Here is a 13,575-nt window from a genome sequence, read left to right as displayed (position 1 = left end):
TACCTACAAATACAAAAGAGAAGTTTGGATGTGAGCTCCGTGCCGTATGAGAAGCACCAGTTGGAAAAATCAGCCCCGGGAAAAGGCCAGGTAACATTCGGGGGGGGGGCTTTTCTTTTACTTTCTCTTTTTGCTTTGGCCTTAAACAAGCAAAGCCTGGGGTCGCGGGGAGGTTATCGCTGCCCGGTGGCTCGTGCCGCTAACGCAGCGAGGTATTGGAGCGGCGGCGAGGGCGGGCGAGGGCCGGGGATGCTGTAGGCGGCGGCGGGCGAGGAGCGCGACGGGCGCGCCTCCCACCGCCCCGGGGCGCGGCCTCACCGGCGCAGCCGCCCCGCTCCGCACCGCGCCCGCACCCAGCTCAGCATGGAGCGCAGGGTGGCCCGTGAGTTCCGGCACAAGGTAAGAGTAGTGGGGCCCAGGGACGCCTGGGGTCGCCTCGGTGGGCGAGCGCAGGCTGCGGGCAGAGCCGCTCCGCCGCGGGCTGCAGGAAGGGAAGGAGGCGAAGCGGCGGGCGGGGGCTGGGCGCCGGGAAGGCCTGGGGCGTCCTGCTGGCCCTGCCCGAAGGCTGCCCGTATCCCGGAGTGAGCGGCGCGGAAGGGGGGAGCTCGGGAAAGTTGTCGCTGCCCTGCCGATGGCGCGGGTGGCAGCCTCCTGTGAGAGGGGTGGTTGTAAAACTTTAAAACCCTTTAAAAGGGAGGGAGAGAAGAGGAGAAACATTCCTTAGCGCATGAGCTTTTTCAGGGCTTGTTACAATTCATTTTATTTTTAATATCACGTAAAAAATGTTGCGCCCAGTTCAGGGAAGGCAAAAGTGCAGGTGCTGAAGTCCAGGCCCGGGCCGGTGGCAGCCGCAGCCCTGTGCGCTGCCAGCCGGCGCTCGGGAGGCTCTGGTTCCATCTTAACATTCACCAGTGCCGTTGTGCATGTGCAGTCATGTGCAAATACACTTGATACACGGAGCGGCTCAGTCTGCCTGGCACGTCATTTTGTCATTTACCCAGTTAAATGAGTGCTCAGCAGAGTTCTAAATTGTGTGAGCAAAGTAATCTGTGCTTAAGGAGATGAGGGAGAAAATTATTTACACATCTAAAAGATGTTTTTCCACAGCTATTTAAGACTCTCTCAGACCAAAGTTTTCAGTCCTGTTTTGTGGCCCTTTGGGTTTTTTTGTGGGGGAGATTGGTTGGGTTTTTTTGGTCAGCTTCACTCTACTTCAGTGGAGTTTCTTCAAAGCAGTGTAATGCTGCATTTTCTAGAAGTATCACCTGGTAATAAAGCCATTAACTGAAGAATTGTTACAGTGAAGTAGAAGGGCTGCAAAAAAAACATCTATATGACAAACTGAAGTTCAAAAACATTAAGGACCTGGATACTCCGTAGTGATGACTGTTGCCCTCTAGCAAGTTGTTTCTGCTTGCTACCTATTACTGTATAACTCAACAGTGGATTGTGCAACCTATCTATAAAGACTCAGGTTCCTAGGCAGATGGTTACCATCTTGAACTTTAAACCCTTTCCCTTTCATTGCTGCTATAGTTCATAAATCATTCTAGTCCCACCCCTGATAACATAAGACTTAGTGTTTGTTGGTGCAAATAAGTAGGATGCATGTCTGACTGAAAATTTTATCTGACTAAGAGGATACTGGAATAGGCCTTTAAATTATTCTGTATAGTCCTGCTTCTAGTGGCTTCTGTGGCAATTTTAATGTCTCGGATACTTAATTCTTCTCTGTCAAAACAGTGAAAATGCTGAGCCGCGGGATCTGAGTTTCCTCAATTATTTGACACTTTCACGTTATTCTTTTTTCTTACCAATTTTATTCAGTTCTCCCTATCAACCAGGCAGCAATGCAAAATATGTAATATATGCAAATAATTGCCCAGTTCTTCCATTCCCCTCAGTAATTTTTCAAAGGCTGAGTAGCTTAAATAGAACTTTGTGTTATTTTTTGAAAGCTGACAGATTGAACTAATGCTACAGTAGTGCGTTATTGTAATCTGAACTTTTTCCACACCAAAAAGTGCCTTTTTCCCCACAACTTCTATGCTACTGAATGAACTTATATAGACTTGTCGCCAGATTTTATTTTACTTTTGTATGTAGGTGCAGTTTTGTGATGACTCCTTATTGATGTCTGTGAAAAACAGTGCATTTTATATAGTAAAGAATAGATCATAAGCAACTCTCTTTGTGTTCTAGGATTATAAATTATGCAATTACTATGAAGATACCTGTAACTAATCACAGGTTGAAGTTGGAAGCAACCTCTGGAGGTCATCTGCTCCATCCCCCCTAGAGCAGGTTGCCAGGGACTCTGTCCAGATGATTTTTTAATATTTTTGGTTTAAAAACTGTGAAATCATAATCCCATGCCTCCACAGTTATTTTCTCGAGAAATAGATAGTAAAATAATCCTCTGATCCAAGTTACATCATGTCACCACTGATTTTTTTTTTTTTTTCCTTAACATGTGGGGGCATGTTCTTCTAGGATTTATGAAATTAGGCTCAGTTCTTAGAAGCTGTTGATAAGCCTAGGTAAAGTGCATGTCTAAAGTAAGGCTGTCCCAAGGAGTTAATGAATTAGGAAAATTGTAAGAGATGCAGGTGGTTACAATGAAGTAATGATTGGTGGAATAGAAGGCAGCAGGAGAAGAATGACCTAATTAGAGATGCACGAGGAAGATTAACCCAGCTGTAGCATTCTGAATATATAAGAAGTCACTTGAGTGTTTTTGTCAGAGGATAAGGAAGTTGCTGGTGCGGGGTGAGAAGTGTGTGAATCAAACAGAAAGACTGAATGTTTTGTGAGAAGGAATGGCAGAATGTAGGTATGGCCCTCTGGTTCCTGAGAGGCAGTAGGAGACAGCACTATCTAGCTAGCATATCAGGAGAAAAATGGGATGTTGTTACTAGTTGCTTTCCCAATCAGGGGAAAAGATGGTGATGGTTTTGCTTGTTGTTGTGTGGGGTTGATGTGCTTAAACATTTAATGTTCTTCATGAGACACTGCTCATACAGCACCTTAGCTAGCACTAGGGATTGAGTTCTATATGCTAGAACTGAAGCTGATTTATATGTTATATTTTTTCCTGATGGGGAAGGAAAAAATGGATGTTGGACTTAATTTTGCACGTGTTACCTTGCCTTGAACCTATGGACAGTATTGGTATTTTTATTGCAACTGTTTTATTTCCTTTTAAGGCAGACTTTTCTTCTATGTTTTGAAATTCACTGTGAATAAATTGGTGTACTCGCTGGTATTTCTGTCAAGCAATCTTGTCCTACATGTAGCTTTTTGGCCTTTAGGGGTTTTGCAAGTGTCTTTTTCCAGAGGAAACAAGTAATAGAAAACCACTTGTATGTGGAGCATTGCTGGCTTTAGAGAGCCAAAAGGGACAAAGGGAATATGAAGCATGTATTTCATCTAGGATATAACGCAAACCTAGAAAGAATGGGCCTTTCTTTAAGTATGCAAATTGGTCCTCAGACTTCATGTCACAGTAATATTAGCTTTTAGGTCAGATGTAAATTGTTCTCCTAAACATTAGGCTTGTCCAAATGTAAAACTAATGTGATGTGACCCCTCGCTGAACGTAAGATCAATGGGGGTCTCACTGTCACTGAACATAAGTTGAACTCCTCATATGAGAATTCTTGGGGGTTTTTTTGCTTAATTTTATTGTAGTTATCTAAGAGCAGACATAGTAATATGACACTGGTTTAAGTAAACGTGGGGGAGGAAAGAATAACTAGCAAGTTCTATCAGTTAAGAGCTGAGAGCAAAGAGGAACAGTAGCGTAGCAGCTGGCGTAACTCAGATCCTGAAATCAGTGGTTTGGATGACAGAATATAGATTATAATCATCTCAGTGTGGTGGTTTTATCTGTGACAGCATGTGCTATGTTAATGAATGGCCAAAAAGGTTTCTGAAAACATTTATTCAACAGTACAGTGATTATCAGGTAAGGCAAATATGATATTATTGTAATAATATTGCAGCTGAGGGGAAATCTAGCTTACAGAATGTATCGGTATTTACCACTTTGACCAACTGTTGTAATACTGATTTTAGAAAGTCTTAAGTTTCACATTGTGAGGTAATACTCTATTGCAAAAAAGTGTTTATTTTTTAGAAAAAAAAAAAGTGTTTGCCTGTTGAAATCTTTGCTCTGTGGCTTAAGAATTTGTGAAAGTCTTCTGTGTTCAACATTTGTGGCTATTTAGTTAGAGATTTACAATAATGTCCTTGGGTTTTCAGGTTAATCTACTAATTGACAATGAAGCGGAGAAAGATTACCTTTATGATGTGCTGCGGATGTATCACCAGTAAGATCTAGCTTTATATATGTTCATGTAGAATTTTACTAATGTTTTTAAACGTAAAGAGTGAGTATTCAAGATTTTAAGTGGTGGTTCTCTACGCTACTAGAAAAGTAGTTGAAGTAATAGTTTTCATTGTGTTTAATGAAGTCTTACACTTTTACAGTGTAGCCTGCAGACAAGGAAGGAGCATGTCTGTAACCACCCATAAAGTTACTTTGGTTTTATGACTTGGCAGTTTTGTAAAAGAATTTGGTGGACTCGTATGGGGACGGTGGGGGGGAAGCACTTGAATGATAAAACTGTTCTTAGGAAAAGGAGAGAGCATTGATCAAATTTGTTAATATTTCCAAATAGTGCTTATTTGTTTGCAATAGAGGTTTTCATTGAGTTTGCTTTTCAAAGATTTTTTGATAACTATTCAGATAAAAATTTATTTGCAACTGTTACCGGAAAGCTGAAAAAAATTAATCTGGGAATCTGGCATGTTTAACAACTCTGGCTTATTACAGCATAATGGGTAAAAAATGGTAAGTTGATAGGCCTATTACCAATCCTTTTGCTGAACTGATTTAAACCACAGTTGCTTAGGACCTGTATCATTGCAAATGAGATCAGCGTCTGATCCATTGTTTTTCAAAGAAGATGAGAATGTATTTTCCACTCGTCATAGAGAACTGGCTCTGATAGACATTGTTTCCATTCATATCTTAATTAATAGCATCTCATCTGAGTGAAATGTAGACGTTTCCATCTGATGTTTGCACTGAGCTATAGTTATGGGTGTATTCAGCTGCATATCTGATTCAGTTTCACTCAGGTCTGTCTAATTGCCTCTCCATTGATAAAGCCTCTTGTTTGGAAAGCTCGTTGATTCAGAAGCTCTTAATTATTTAAAATCTTCTTGCAGTTACAAAATTAACAATGCACATAGTAACTTTCCTTCAATTTCCAAAATTGCAATGACTTGAGCAGAATTTCCAATATTTCTATGAACATATGCTGATGATATGTGACTTTTCTGCAATATATTATGAAGTACTCCAGGGCAAAAATATGTGCAATTGCTGTTGGAGATAACATTTAATGTCTGCTTCACTGTGAACAGCATTTCCAAAAGTATTTTACCTCTAATCCCATGTAATATGCATTCCTGATCTGTATTCTGAGGCATACACCTCAGAAATATGGTATGCCAGGAAATGTAAATTATAAGAGAGAGAACAGCAAATAATTTAGACTAAGTTTAAGTGGATGTTGTGTAGCTCCACTGAACCTTGAGGAGCTGTTCTTCCACTCGGACAACGAAGTACACTTTCTAAACCTACAACTGTCTGAGTGCTGACTGTATCAAGGATACTACTTTGTATAACTCTCATAAAACAGTTGTTCACAGCAGTTTAACTTCTGTAGATTTTGTTTATTGGTTGATGGTCCTTCAATTTTGATTTGGAAAAAAAAATAAGTCTGTCTTCTAGCTACTGAGCATTGTGATTTTTATTTTTTTTTCCTGTATCAAAACAATTTGTCAGTCCCCTAAGTTTAGGAGAGGAAGGAGCTTGTAGCCTAGATTGACTTAGAAAGATTGCTAACTAATAAGGAGAGAAAAGTGTAGTAGACAGTTCCATAAATCTTTTTGAGACTCTGAAATTAAAGATGTCATCTGTAAAAGTGATGCATGTGACCTTAAAAGCTAAAGGCAATATATAGGATTTTTCAGTAATTTTGAAGGAGGTAGTTGTTATTCCTGTTTGTTTACAGAAAGCTTGCTTTCTCAGAGGCTATTTTGCTTTGATTAAAACAATATTTGCATAAATAGGTTGAAGGGAAATGCAAACATTGAAGATACACGTACAGCAAGTTATTAAATAGTGATTTGTGTTGGTTACCTGTGGCTGTTTTCTCATTGTGTTTTTGTAGATCTATGAATCTCCCAGTGCTCGTGGGGGACTTAAAACTTGTGATTAACGAACCAAGCAGATTGCCTCTATTTGATGCTATCCGCCCACTTATCCCATTAAAACACCAGGTGGAATACGATCAGCTTACGCCAAAAAGATCACGGTAAGAGAATGCAGAACAATGTGGCTAACAAATACAAGCAGGAAGTACTGAGTTTTCAGACAAATTCCAAGTAAAATACCAGTTGCCTGTGTAGAGCTGGGCACAATTTTTTTTACTTTTCATGTATTTGCTAGAAGTACAGTTTTGAGCTACCTGAAATTGTTTGCCAAGTAGTTTAATCTAGTAAAGGCAGTGTAAGGGAATCAAACCCAATGCTTTCATTTTGTTGCGGTCAAAACAATCTTTTCTTATTTCTCCTGCATTTAATAATAATAAAAAAATCTTATAGCTCTAATCCTCTAGAAGCAGACAGCTTCAGTGGTTGCAGATGTCTTTTCTTATGGAAAATATTTGATGGCTTTAACACACATCCATCCAAACTTCAGTCAACTTGCTTTTTTTCATGCCTAAATGTTATAGAGAAAAATAATGTGTAACTTTCATATGAAACGTCATTGCCACAAAGTGTTATAAAGCTGAGTAGTTGAGTATCTTCCATTTTTGCAGAAAGCTGAAAGAGGTGAGATTGGATCGTTTGCATCCTGAAGGACTTGGAATAAGTGTGAGAGGTGGAGTGGAATTTAGCTGCGGCCTCTTCATCTCCCAGTTAGTTAAAGGAGGACAGGCAGACAATGTTGGACTTCAGGTAACAAAATTATATTAATGACTGCTGTGTTGCAAAAAACCTTTTGCTACAATGTTAGGGAAGTAAGAGTTGTTCTTTAATATTTAGAAATAGCTATTGCTAGGTGCTCTTTGTCGCTTGTAATAAAATTCATAAAACACATAAGTCAATGCCGTAGTAAATACCATTATATCCATGGCGAATCAACCTATTAAAATTGTTCTTTTCACCAATTTTAATGATAGGTAAACTTTTTTTCTCACATTTGGGATGTGATAAAATATGAAGAGAAAAGGTCTTTCTGGAGTGCGTCTACTTCATGAGTAGGACCAGTTAAATGAAAACAGATGGAAAGAAAGATCTTGAACTAGACTGTAGAAGAGTGTTTTAAGTTGCCAAATTCTGATTATATGTAGAACATAGCATATAAATACTAAAAGATGTTACTTCCACCTTGCACAGATACAATTTTTGTAATGAAGTGTTTATTTGAACTTCGTGTATAAATTGTGGAGGCTTTGATTTATGCAATGGAAGTACATAAAAGAAAGAACCTATTTTTAACCATTTCCAGTATCCTTTGTACTGCATAGAATTACACTTCAGTGATTAAATTTTAGATACATGAACTGTAACAATTGGCAAAAATAATTATGTATAGAAACACATTTTTTCTGAATAAGTACTTATGCAATTCACAATCAAGTTTTGGGTGCTTGGTTTTTTTCAATGTGTCATTTCTTGCTCATAGAGAAGTGAGCAATTGCCATGGCAAATGACTTCATTTTTCTGTGGTTTCAAAGCTGATACGGTCTGTGTTTCTGAGTAGAAAAGCTCGTGTGCCTGGCTAAATTTGTCAACTGTGAATAGTTGCTGGAAGTTTAAGGATGTTTAACGATTATATTTAATACTAGTCCAAAATGTATTAGGCTGTCATGATTCATTACAGTGTTTAATTAAGCTAATGTTTTGTAGGTATGCTTCAGTATAACTCCACGACTCTCTTAGATTAAAAAAAAAAAAGCTCTATCAACAAGTCAGTCAAAGTTAGGTTTCCATGTTTGTATAATTCATGCTGTGAGAGCTTTCTAAAATTTAAATAAATTTTCCTGTCTGTTTGCATGCATGCACATGCCCTTTTGTTTGTGCATTCATACCTATATATCCCATTCACTAATTCAGAAACATCGTTGAATTAGTCCCATTGTCTGTCAGCCTGCTCTGGACAGGCACATGACCAGTTCCCTGGGTGCTTTCAGAAGCTCCTTCTTAGAACAAAACCACAAATTCGGGAATACATGCCCACAAATTCTTTATTTAGTTGGAATCGAGAGGGTGGCATATGACACCACAAACACACTGCTGAATGTGTTGGTAGTCTACTTTTAAACATGGGATTTGCCAGTGCGTAACTCCAGAAAAGGGCATTGATGCACCTTGCCAGAGTTTGCACTACAAAAGCCTGTGTATCTTGTGCACTACACTGCACAGTGGGAATGGGAAGTGTAGACAAGAGACTTGTGCTTGGATTGTGATCAGCTCAGTAGAGAGATTCCAGCTGCATCCTTCCTCCGCTGATAGAAAACTGAGAAAAAGACAAAGACCAGTCACTTCTATGGCTTTTGAAAATATCTCCTGGAAAATACTGGAAGGCATTAATGCTGCTGGATTTAATAGCCCCAGTCTTAAACAGTCACGCTAGTACACTTCATCTTAATGCTGTGTTGCGGCTCTGCTTCTCTGCTTGTTTCAGACTAATATCTTTATCAGTGATCTGGATGAGGGGATCGAGTGCACCCTCAGCAAGTTTGCAGATGACACCAAGTTGGGTGGCAGTGTTGATCTGCTTGAGGGTAGGAAGGCTCTAGGAGAGACCTGGGCAGGCTGGATCGATGGGCTGACGCCAGTGGTATGAGGTTCAACACGGTCAAGTGCTGGGTCCTGCACTTGGGTCACAACAGCCCCGTGCAACACTACAGACTTCGGGAAGACCAGCTGGAAAGCTGCCCAGCGGAAAAGGACCTGGGGGTGTTGGTTGACAGCTGTCTGAATATGAGCCAGCAGTGTGTCCAGGTGGCCAAGAAGGCCAACAGCATCCTGGCTTCTGCCAGGGATAGTGTGGCCAGCAGAACTAGGGAAGTGATTGTCCTGCTGTACTTGGCACTGGTCAGGTGCACTTTGAATGCTGTGTTCAGTTTTGGGCCCCTCACAACGAAGAAATACATTAAGATTCTGGAGTGTGTCCAAAGAATGGCAACGAAGCTGGTGAAGGGTCTAGAGCACAAGTCTTATGAGGAGCGGCTGAGGGATCTGGGGTTGTTCAGTCTGGAGAAAAGGAGGCTGAGGGGAGACCTTATCGCTGTCTACAACTACCTGAAAGGAGGTTGTACAGAGGTTGCAATCAGCCTCTTCCAAAGTAACAGGCAATAGGACAAGAGGAAACAGCCTCAGGTTGCACCAGGGGAGGTTTAGACTGGATGTTAGGAAAAATTTCTTCCTCAAAAGGCTTGTCAAGCATTGAAACAGGCTGCCCAGGGAAGTGGTTGAATCACCATCCCTGGAGCTATTTAAAAGCCTTGTAGATGTGATGCTTTGGAGCATGGTTTAGTGGTGGACTTAGCAGTTCTAAGTTAATGTTTGGAGTTGATGATCTTAAAGGTCCTTTACAACTTAAACAATTCTATGACATGATTGATAGATAAGGACTTATGCTTAGTCGTTGTGCTACTATGAGGATGTCAATTTTCATTTTTTCTCAGTATGCAGAAAGGCACTATGGGCTTTCTGTAACTGAGGCTGTTGTACTACACATTGGTGACAGTGAATGGGATTGTAAAGGATCTTTGGGCTGGAAAATATGCTCAAGACTGACTATGAATTTGTTAGATTATGTGTATTAATATGAACAAGGTCGTGCTTTGCAGCTCATGTAACTGCCTGACTTCCATTTTCTGATATGTGGTCTTAAAGCTCAGCCTAAAGTGCCTTCATAATAGGTGGCACTAGACGCTTTCTGAACCCCACTGAATAACAAGAGCTGACAGGCAACCCATTGTTCTAAATTGCTGTCTCACAGTAAAGCCAACTGCTTCTGAAATTTCACCCACCTGCTTTATTTAACTAAATCTCTACACATTTTCTATCCCAAAAATGCTGTCTCGGAAGGGTATAATGATCTTCTATTATACCATCACTTTTACGTCCTGCTGCTTTTTAAAAAAAATTCAAATTAATTTTGCACGTTTTCTCCTTGAAGTAGTTTCCAAGTTACATTAAAATGACTGAATATTCATGCAGGCTTACAGAGGCATTTGTAGTTTTGACCCTTTTTTAACTGCAGTTTCTCGCACAGTCAAGTGTTTTGTCCTTTCATGAAGAAATGTACTTCATCCTTTTTCTTTCCCCCCTCTGCTTTCTGATACTTATGTCTGTGGGGATACAAAGAGGTGGAGATTGGTATGAATGATGAAAATGGAAGAAGTATACAAAATGAGAAATCTGAAACAGTGATGATGTTATGTAAAAACCCTTCAATTTCCTCAAAGCCCTAAATATGATATTTCTCATGTTAAAAGTTACAAATAATAGGCATTTTACTTGGGAAAAGTTAGGTTTGCAGCTTTTCTTTTGAAAGTCTGTCATCTCCCTGTTTGATAGGGAAAGGGGAAACAGTGATATATAATAACAAAATATTTGTTACTGTTCTGCTCTGCTCAACCCTGCAGACTTTTATCTCTACTGCTTTTGATTCAGAAGGTTGGTATACAGTGATACCAGTACAAAAGTAACAAAATATATGAAAACAACTATTAATTACTTCAGTATATGGACACTTGTTTTTTGAAGGAAAAGCTGTTCAAGTGTCCTAAAAAGAAACAGTTTGTTGCTGGCCTATGCCTCCTGTAGCTCAGCATAGACTGAGGTATTTCTAAAATGCCATCAGTCTTACATTGACAGTCAGTAACAGAAGTGTCATTAGCATGAGTGAAGAGTACTAGACTGAAGCTCAGCAAAGAGAAGTATTAAAAATATCTATATGGGAAAAGCTCATTCCCATACGGGAGCAAAAATAAAATAAGTTCTTGGCTGCATTTAGAATTTTGTAAGTGTGTGCCTGTTAAGGAGGTGGTATAATACTAAAAGATATGACTTGCTTAGTGAATGGTGACATCCTCAGAACAATACTAGTTCTGCTGATACAGAAGCTATGTGGAGACTTGCAAACAACACTGCCATTTGCAGTCCTAAAACCGTGCCGCATCTGTGTGTTATGGCATTGCAGTTAATAACAGTAGGTTAGGTTACCCTTTTAAAAAGCTGGGTTTGTGCAAACTCAGGCTCCATGGTCTGTTATAGTCCGCATGATGTGGAAGGTGTGCATAAAGGAGGGATCTTGAACTAAACTAAAAACAAAAAACCCCACCAACAACAAGTGTGTAAGAACAATAGAAAAGTCTGGGTAGATCAAATGAGGTCAACATTGCATACTTGAGGTTAACTAGTTACACACAAACTTCTGGTATTTTTGCAAGTGAGTAATCCAGAGAGAGGCCAGAGATGGGAATGGAGGAAGAAGTTTTCTGAGCATTTTACTACTAACTCAACCTTCCTTTGAAAAGCAGAGGTCACTCGCTTTCCTACCACTTCCTAGAATAACCAGCACAATCCTAAATATTAAGTCTTTATGCACAGTGTCACAAGTCTGTCTCTGAGCCATTTTGCTTCTTGGCAATACAGTCACATTGCCAGTGCTAATCCAAGTCCTAAAAATGCATTATTTACAATGGATTTCCTGAAGTGTCGAGGGCAATGGAACAGCACTAGGCTAAATTCTTGGGTTTGGGGTGAGGAACTAGCTTAGAATTTAGCAGTGTATTTGCAAGGGAAAGAGGAGTGCAATGGCATGGCTGCCTGGCCTGTGGGATGGGTGGGTGCGTGAGTGGATGGATGTGGTTTTGGTTGTTTGGAACAAGTTGTTTTAGTGAGTGTTGTTTCGTAGTGAGAGATACCAGGGGCATGGCACTAAACTGCAGACCCCATGTGCTTTTCCCTGTCTAATTCTGCTTTTTTACCACAGATTGTATGTTCAAAAGTCTTCAGTACTGACCGATTTCTGCACTTATTAATGATCATATCAAAAATCTGACTGGCTTAAATGAAAACAGTCAAGCTCCTGAGAGTGTTGCAAATTGCACGCAGGCCGTTGTGCTGGGTGAGATTTTTGGATATCCAGCAGGTGGAGCAGCAGCCCCACTGGTTAGGGGCTGGGGACCCACGGTCGGTCGTATGCTGCCTCTGCAAGCATATTCTCTCCCGCAGGACAGTCACATGCTGCATTTTCTTTGCTTTCATAGTCTTCTGATGCTGCGTTGTGTCAGCTAAAAATCTTTAAATTCAGTGGAAAGGAAACTGCACTGCATGAACCGTGCTAGTCCTCAGTCAGCCAGACTGACTTCACTTTCTTTTAAGCCTTATCAAGCAGAGATACTCCCATCAAACTTGTGTGATGGAAAAAACCAGTGGTTATGCTGTGTGATTTAGTCTGTGTGGCCACAGTAGATCACTTCGTTAGTCTCACTAAGACTGGTGGCATTACCTTCTGACTTTCTGGTGACAGTGGAGTTGGAAAGTCTCTATGGGGGAGCCTGGAAGAATCTGCCTCAAAAGCAAAAAAATACTCTTACATTTAAAAAAAAAAAAAGTTTGGATCAGAGCATTATCTAAGGCTGCTTACACAGACTTAAGAAATGTGTTAAAGATTACAGTATTTATTGTAAAACTGTTGTGTAAATATTACAATGAAGTCTTTAATTCTGTAAGCAGATACTGATTTTTTGCACAATGGCATCTTCTCACTTAGTGGTTAGGGCTGAATGAAGCTTCTCATGCTTTTCTGTTCTCGATGAGTCTCCTGTGCTCCCTGTGATCCGGAAGAGCTAACTTTTCAGATATTCCACAGCAGCAGCTGAAAATGCGTTCATAGTTGACCTTTGTAGCAGAGGCTGGTGCGCCAGCAGTCCCAAAGCAACTGGATGAAAGGGAAGTTCCCCTCAATCAGTATTATCATGGCCAGAGTCTTTATATTAACGAACTTTCACCAAACATGTGGTGAATCTGCTGCTCCCCCTAAATTTTTTAATCGATAAAGATGTTCACTAAAACTGTAAAAATCATGCTTTTAATACTCAATTTGTAGTATAAGGACCTTTTCCAAATCTAAAGTGAAAGCACAGAGCCTCTCAACAAAATGGTTGTATGTATTTTTTTAAATGAGCATGACAATGCATTCCACCTAGATTATTTTTTTTTTGGTGGTGTTTAGAACTGGTTGCTTTAGCTTTGCTAAACTTGAAATCAGCTTGATGCAGATAACTGCATGGAAAACTTAACCCTAAACAGATGAAATTTGGCAGCTTGAAACTTTGGAAAAAGTTAGGCAATCATTCGCTAGGGTGCAATATTGCCATGAAAGCAGACATATTTGAGAGGAGGCACACAAAGTTTTATTAAGAACAAAGTCCTGTTCTGCTCACGTTAATGAGAAGAGTCCTGTCAACTATC

At 40.1% G+C, this 13,575-nt stretch overlaps 1 protein-coding gene across 3 annotated transcripts in view; it reads left to right on the top strand.

Moving 5' to 3' along the window:
• Window positions 1-215: 215 nt before the first annotated feature.
• USH1C (USH1 protein network component harmonin) overlaps window positions 216-13,575 on the top strand; it is a 53,446-nt gene continuing 40,086 nt past the window's right edge. Inside the window, exons 1-4 of one of the 3 annotated variants that reach the window (XM_063333123.1) lie at window positions 216-399; window positions 4,264-4,331; window positions 6,246-6,389; window positions 6,897-7,035. In XM_063333123.1, coding sequence (XP_063189193.1) covers window positions 364-399; window positions 4,264-4,331; window positions 6,246-6,389; window positions 6,897-7,035 — 387 coding nt within the window. In that variant the 5' untranslated portion in view covers window positions 216-363. The remainder of the gene's footprint in view (window positions 400-4,263; window positions 4,332-6,245; window positions 6,390-6,896; window positions 7,036-13,575) is intronic. The other 2 variants (XM_063333122.1, XM_063333121.1) reach the window with 2 other exon arrangements.

This window comes from Chroicocephalus ridibundus, chromosome 4, assembly GCF_963924245.1.
Source record: "Chroicocephalus ridibundus chromosome 4, bChrRid1.1, whole genome shotgun sequence".
Classification (NCBI taxonomy): Eukaryota; Metazoa; Chordata; class Aves; order Charadriiformes; family Laridae; genus Chroicocephalus; species Chroicocephalus ridibundus.
This window is presented reverse-complemented; position numbering and strand designations above follow the sequence as displayed.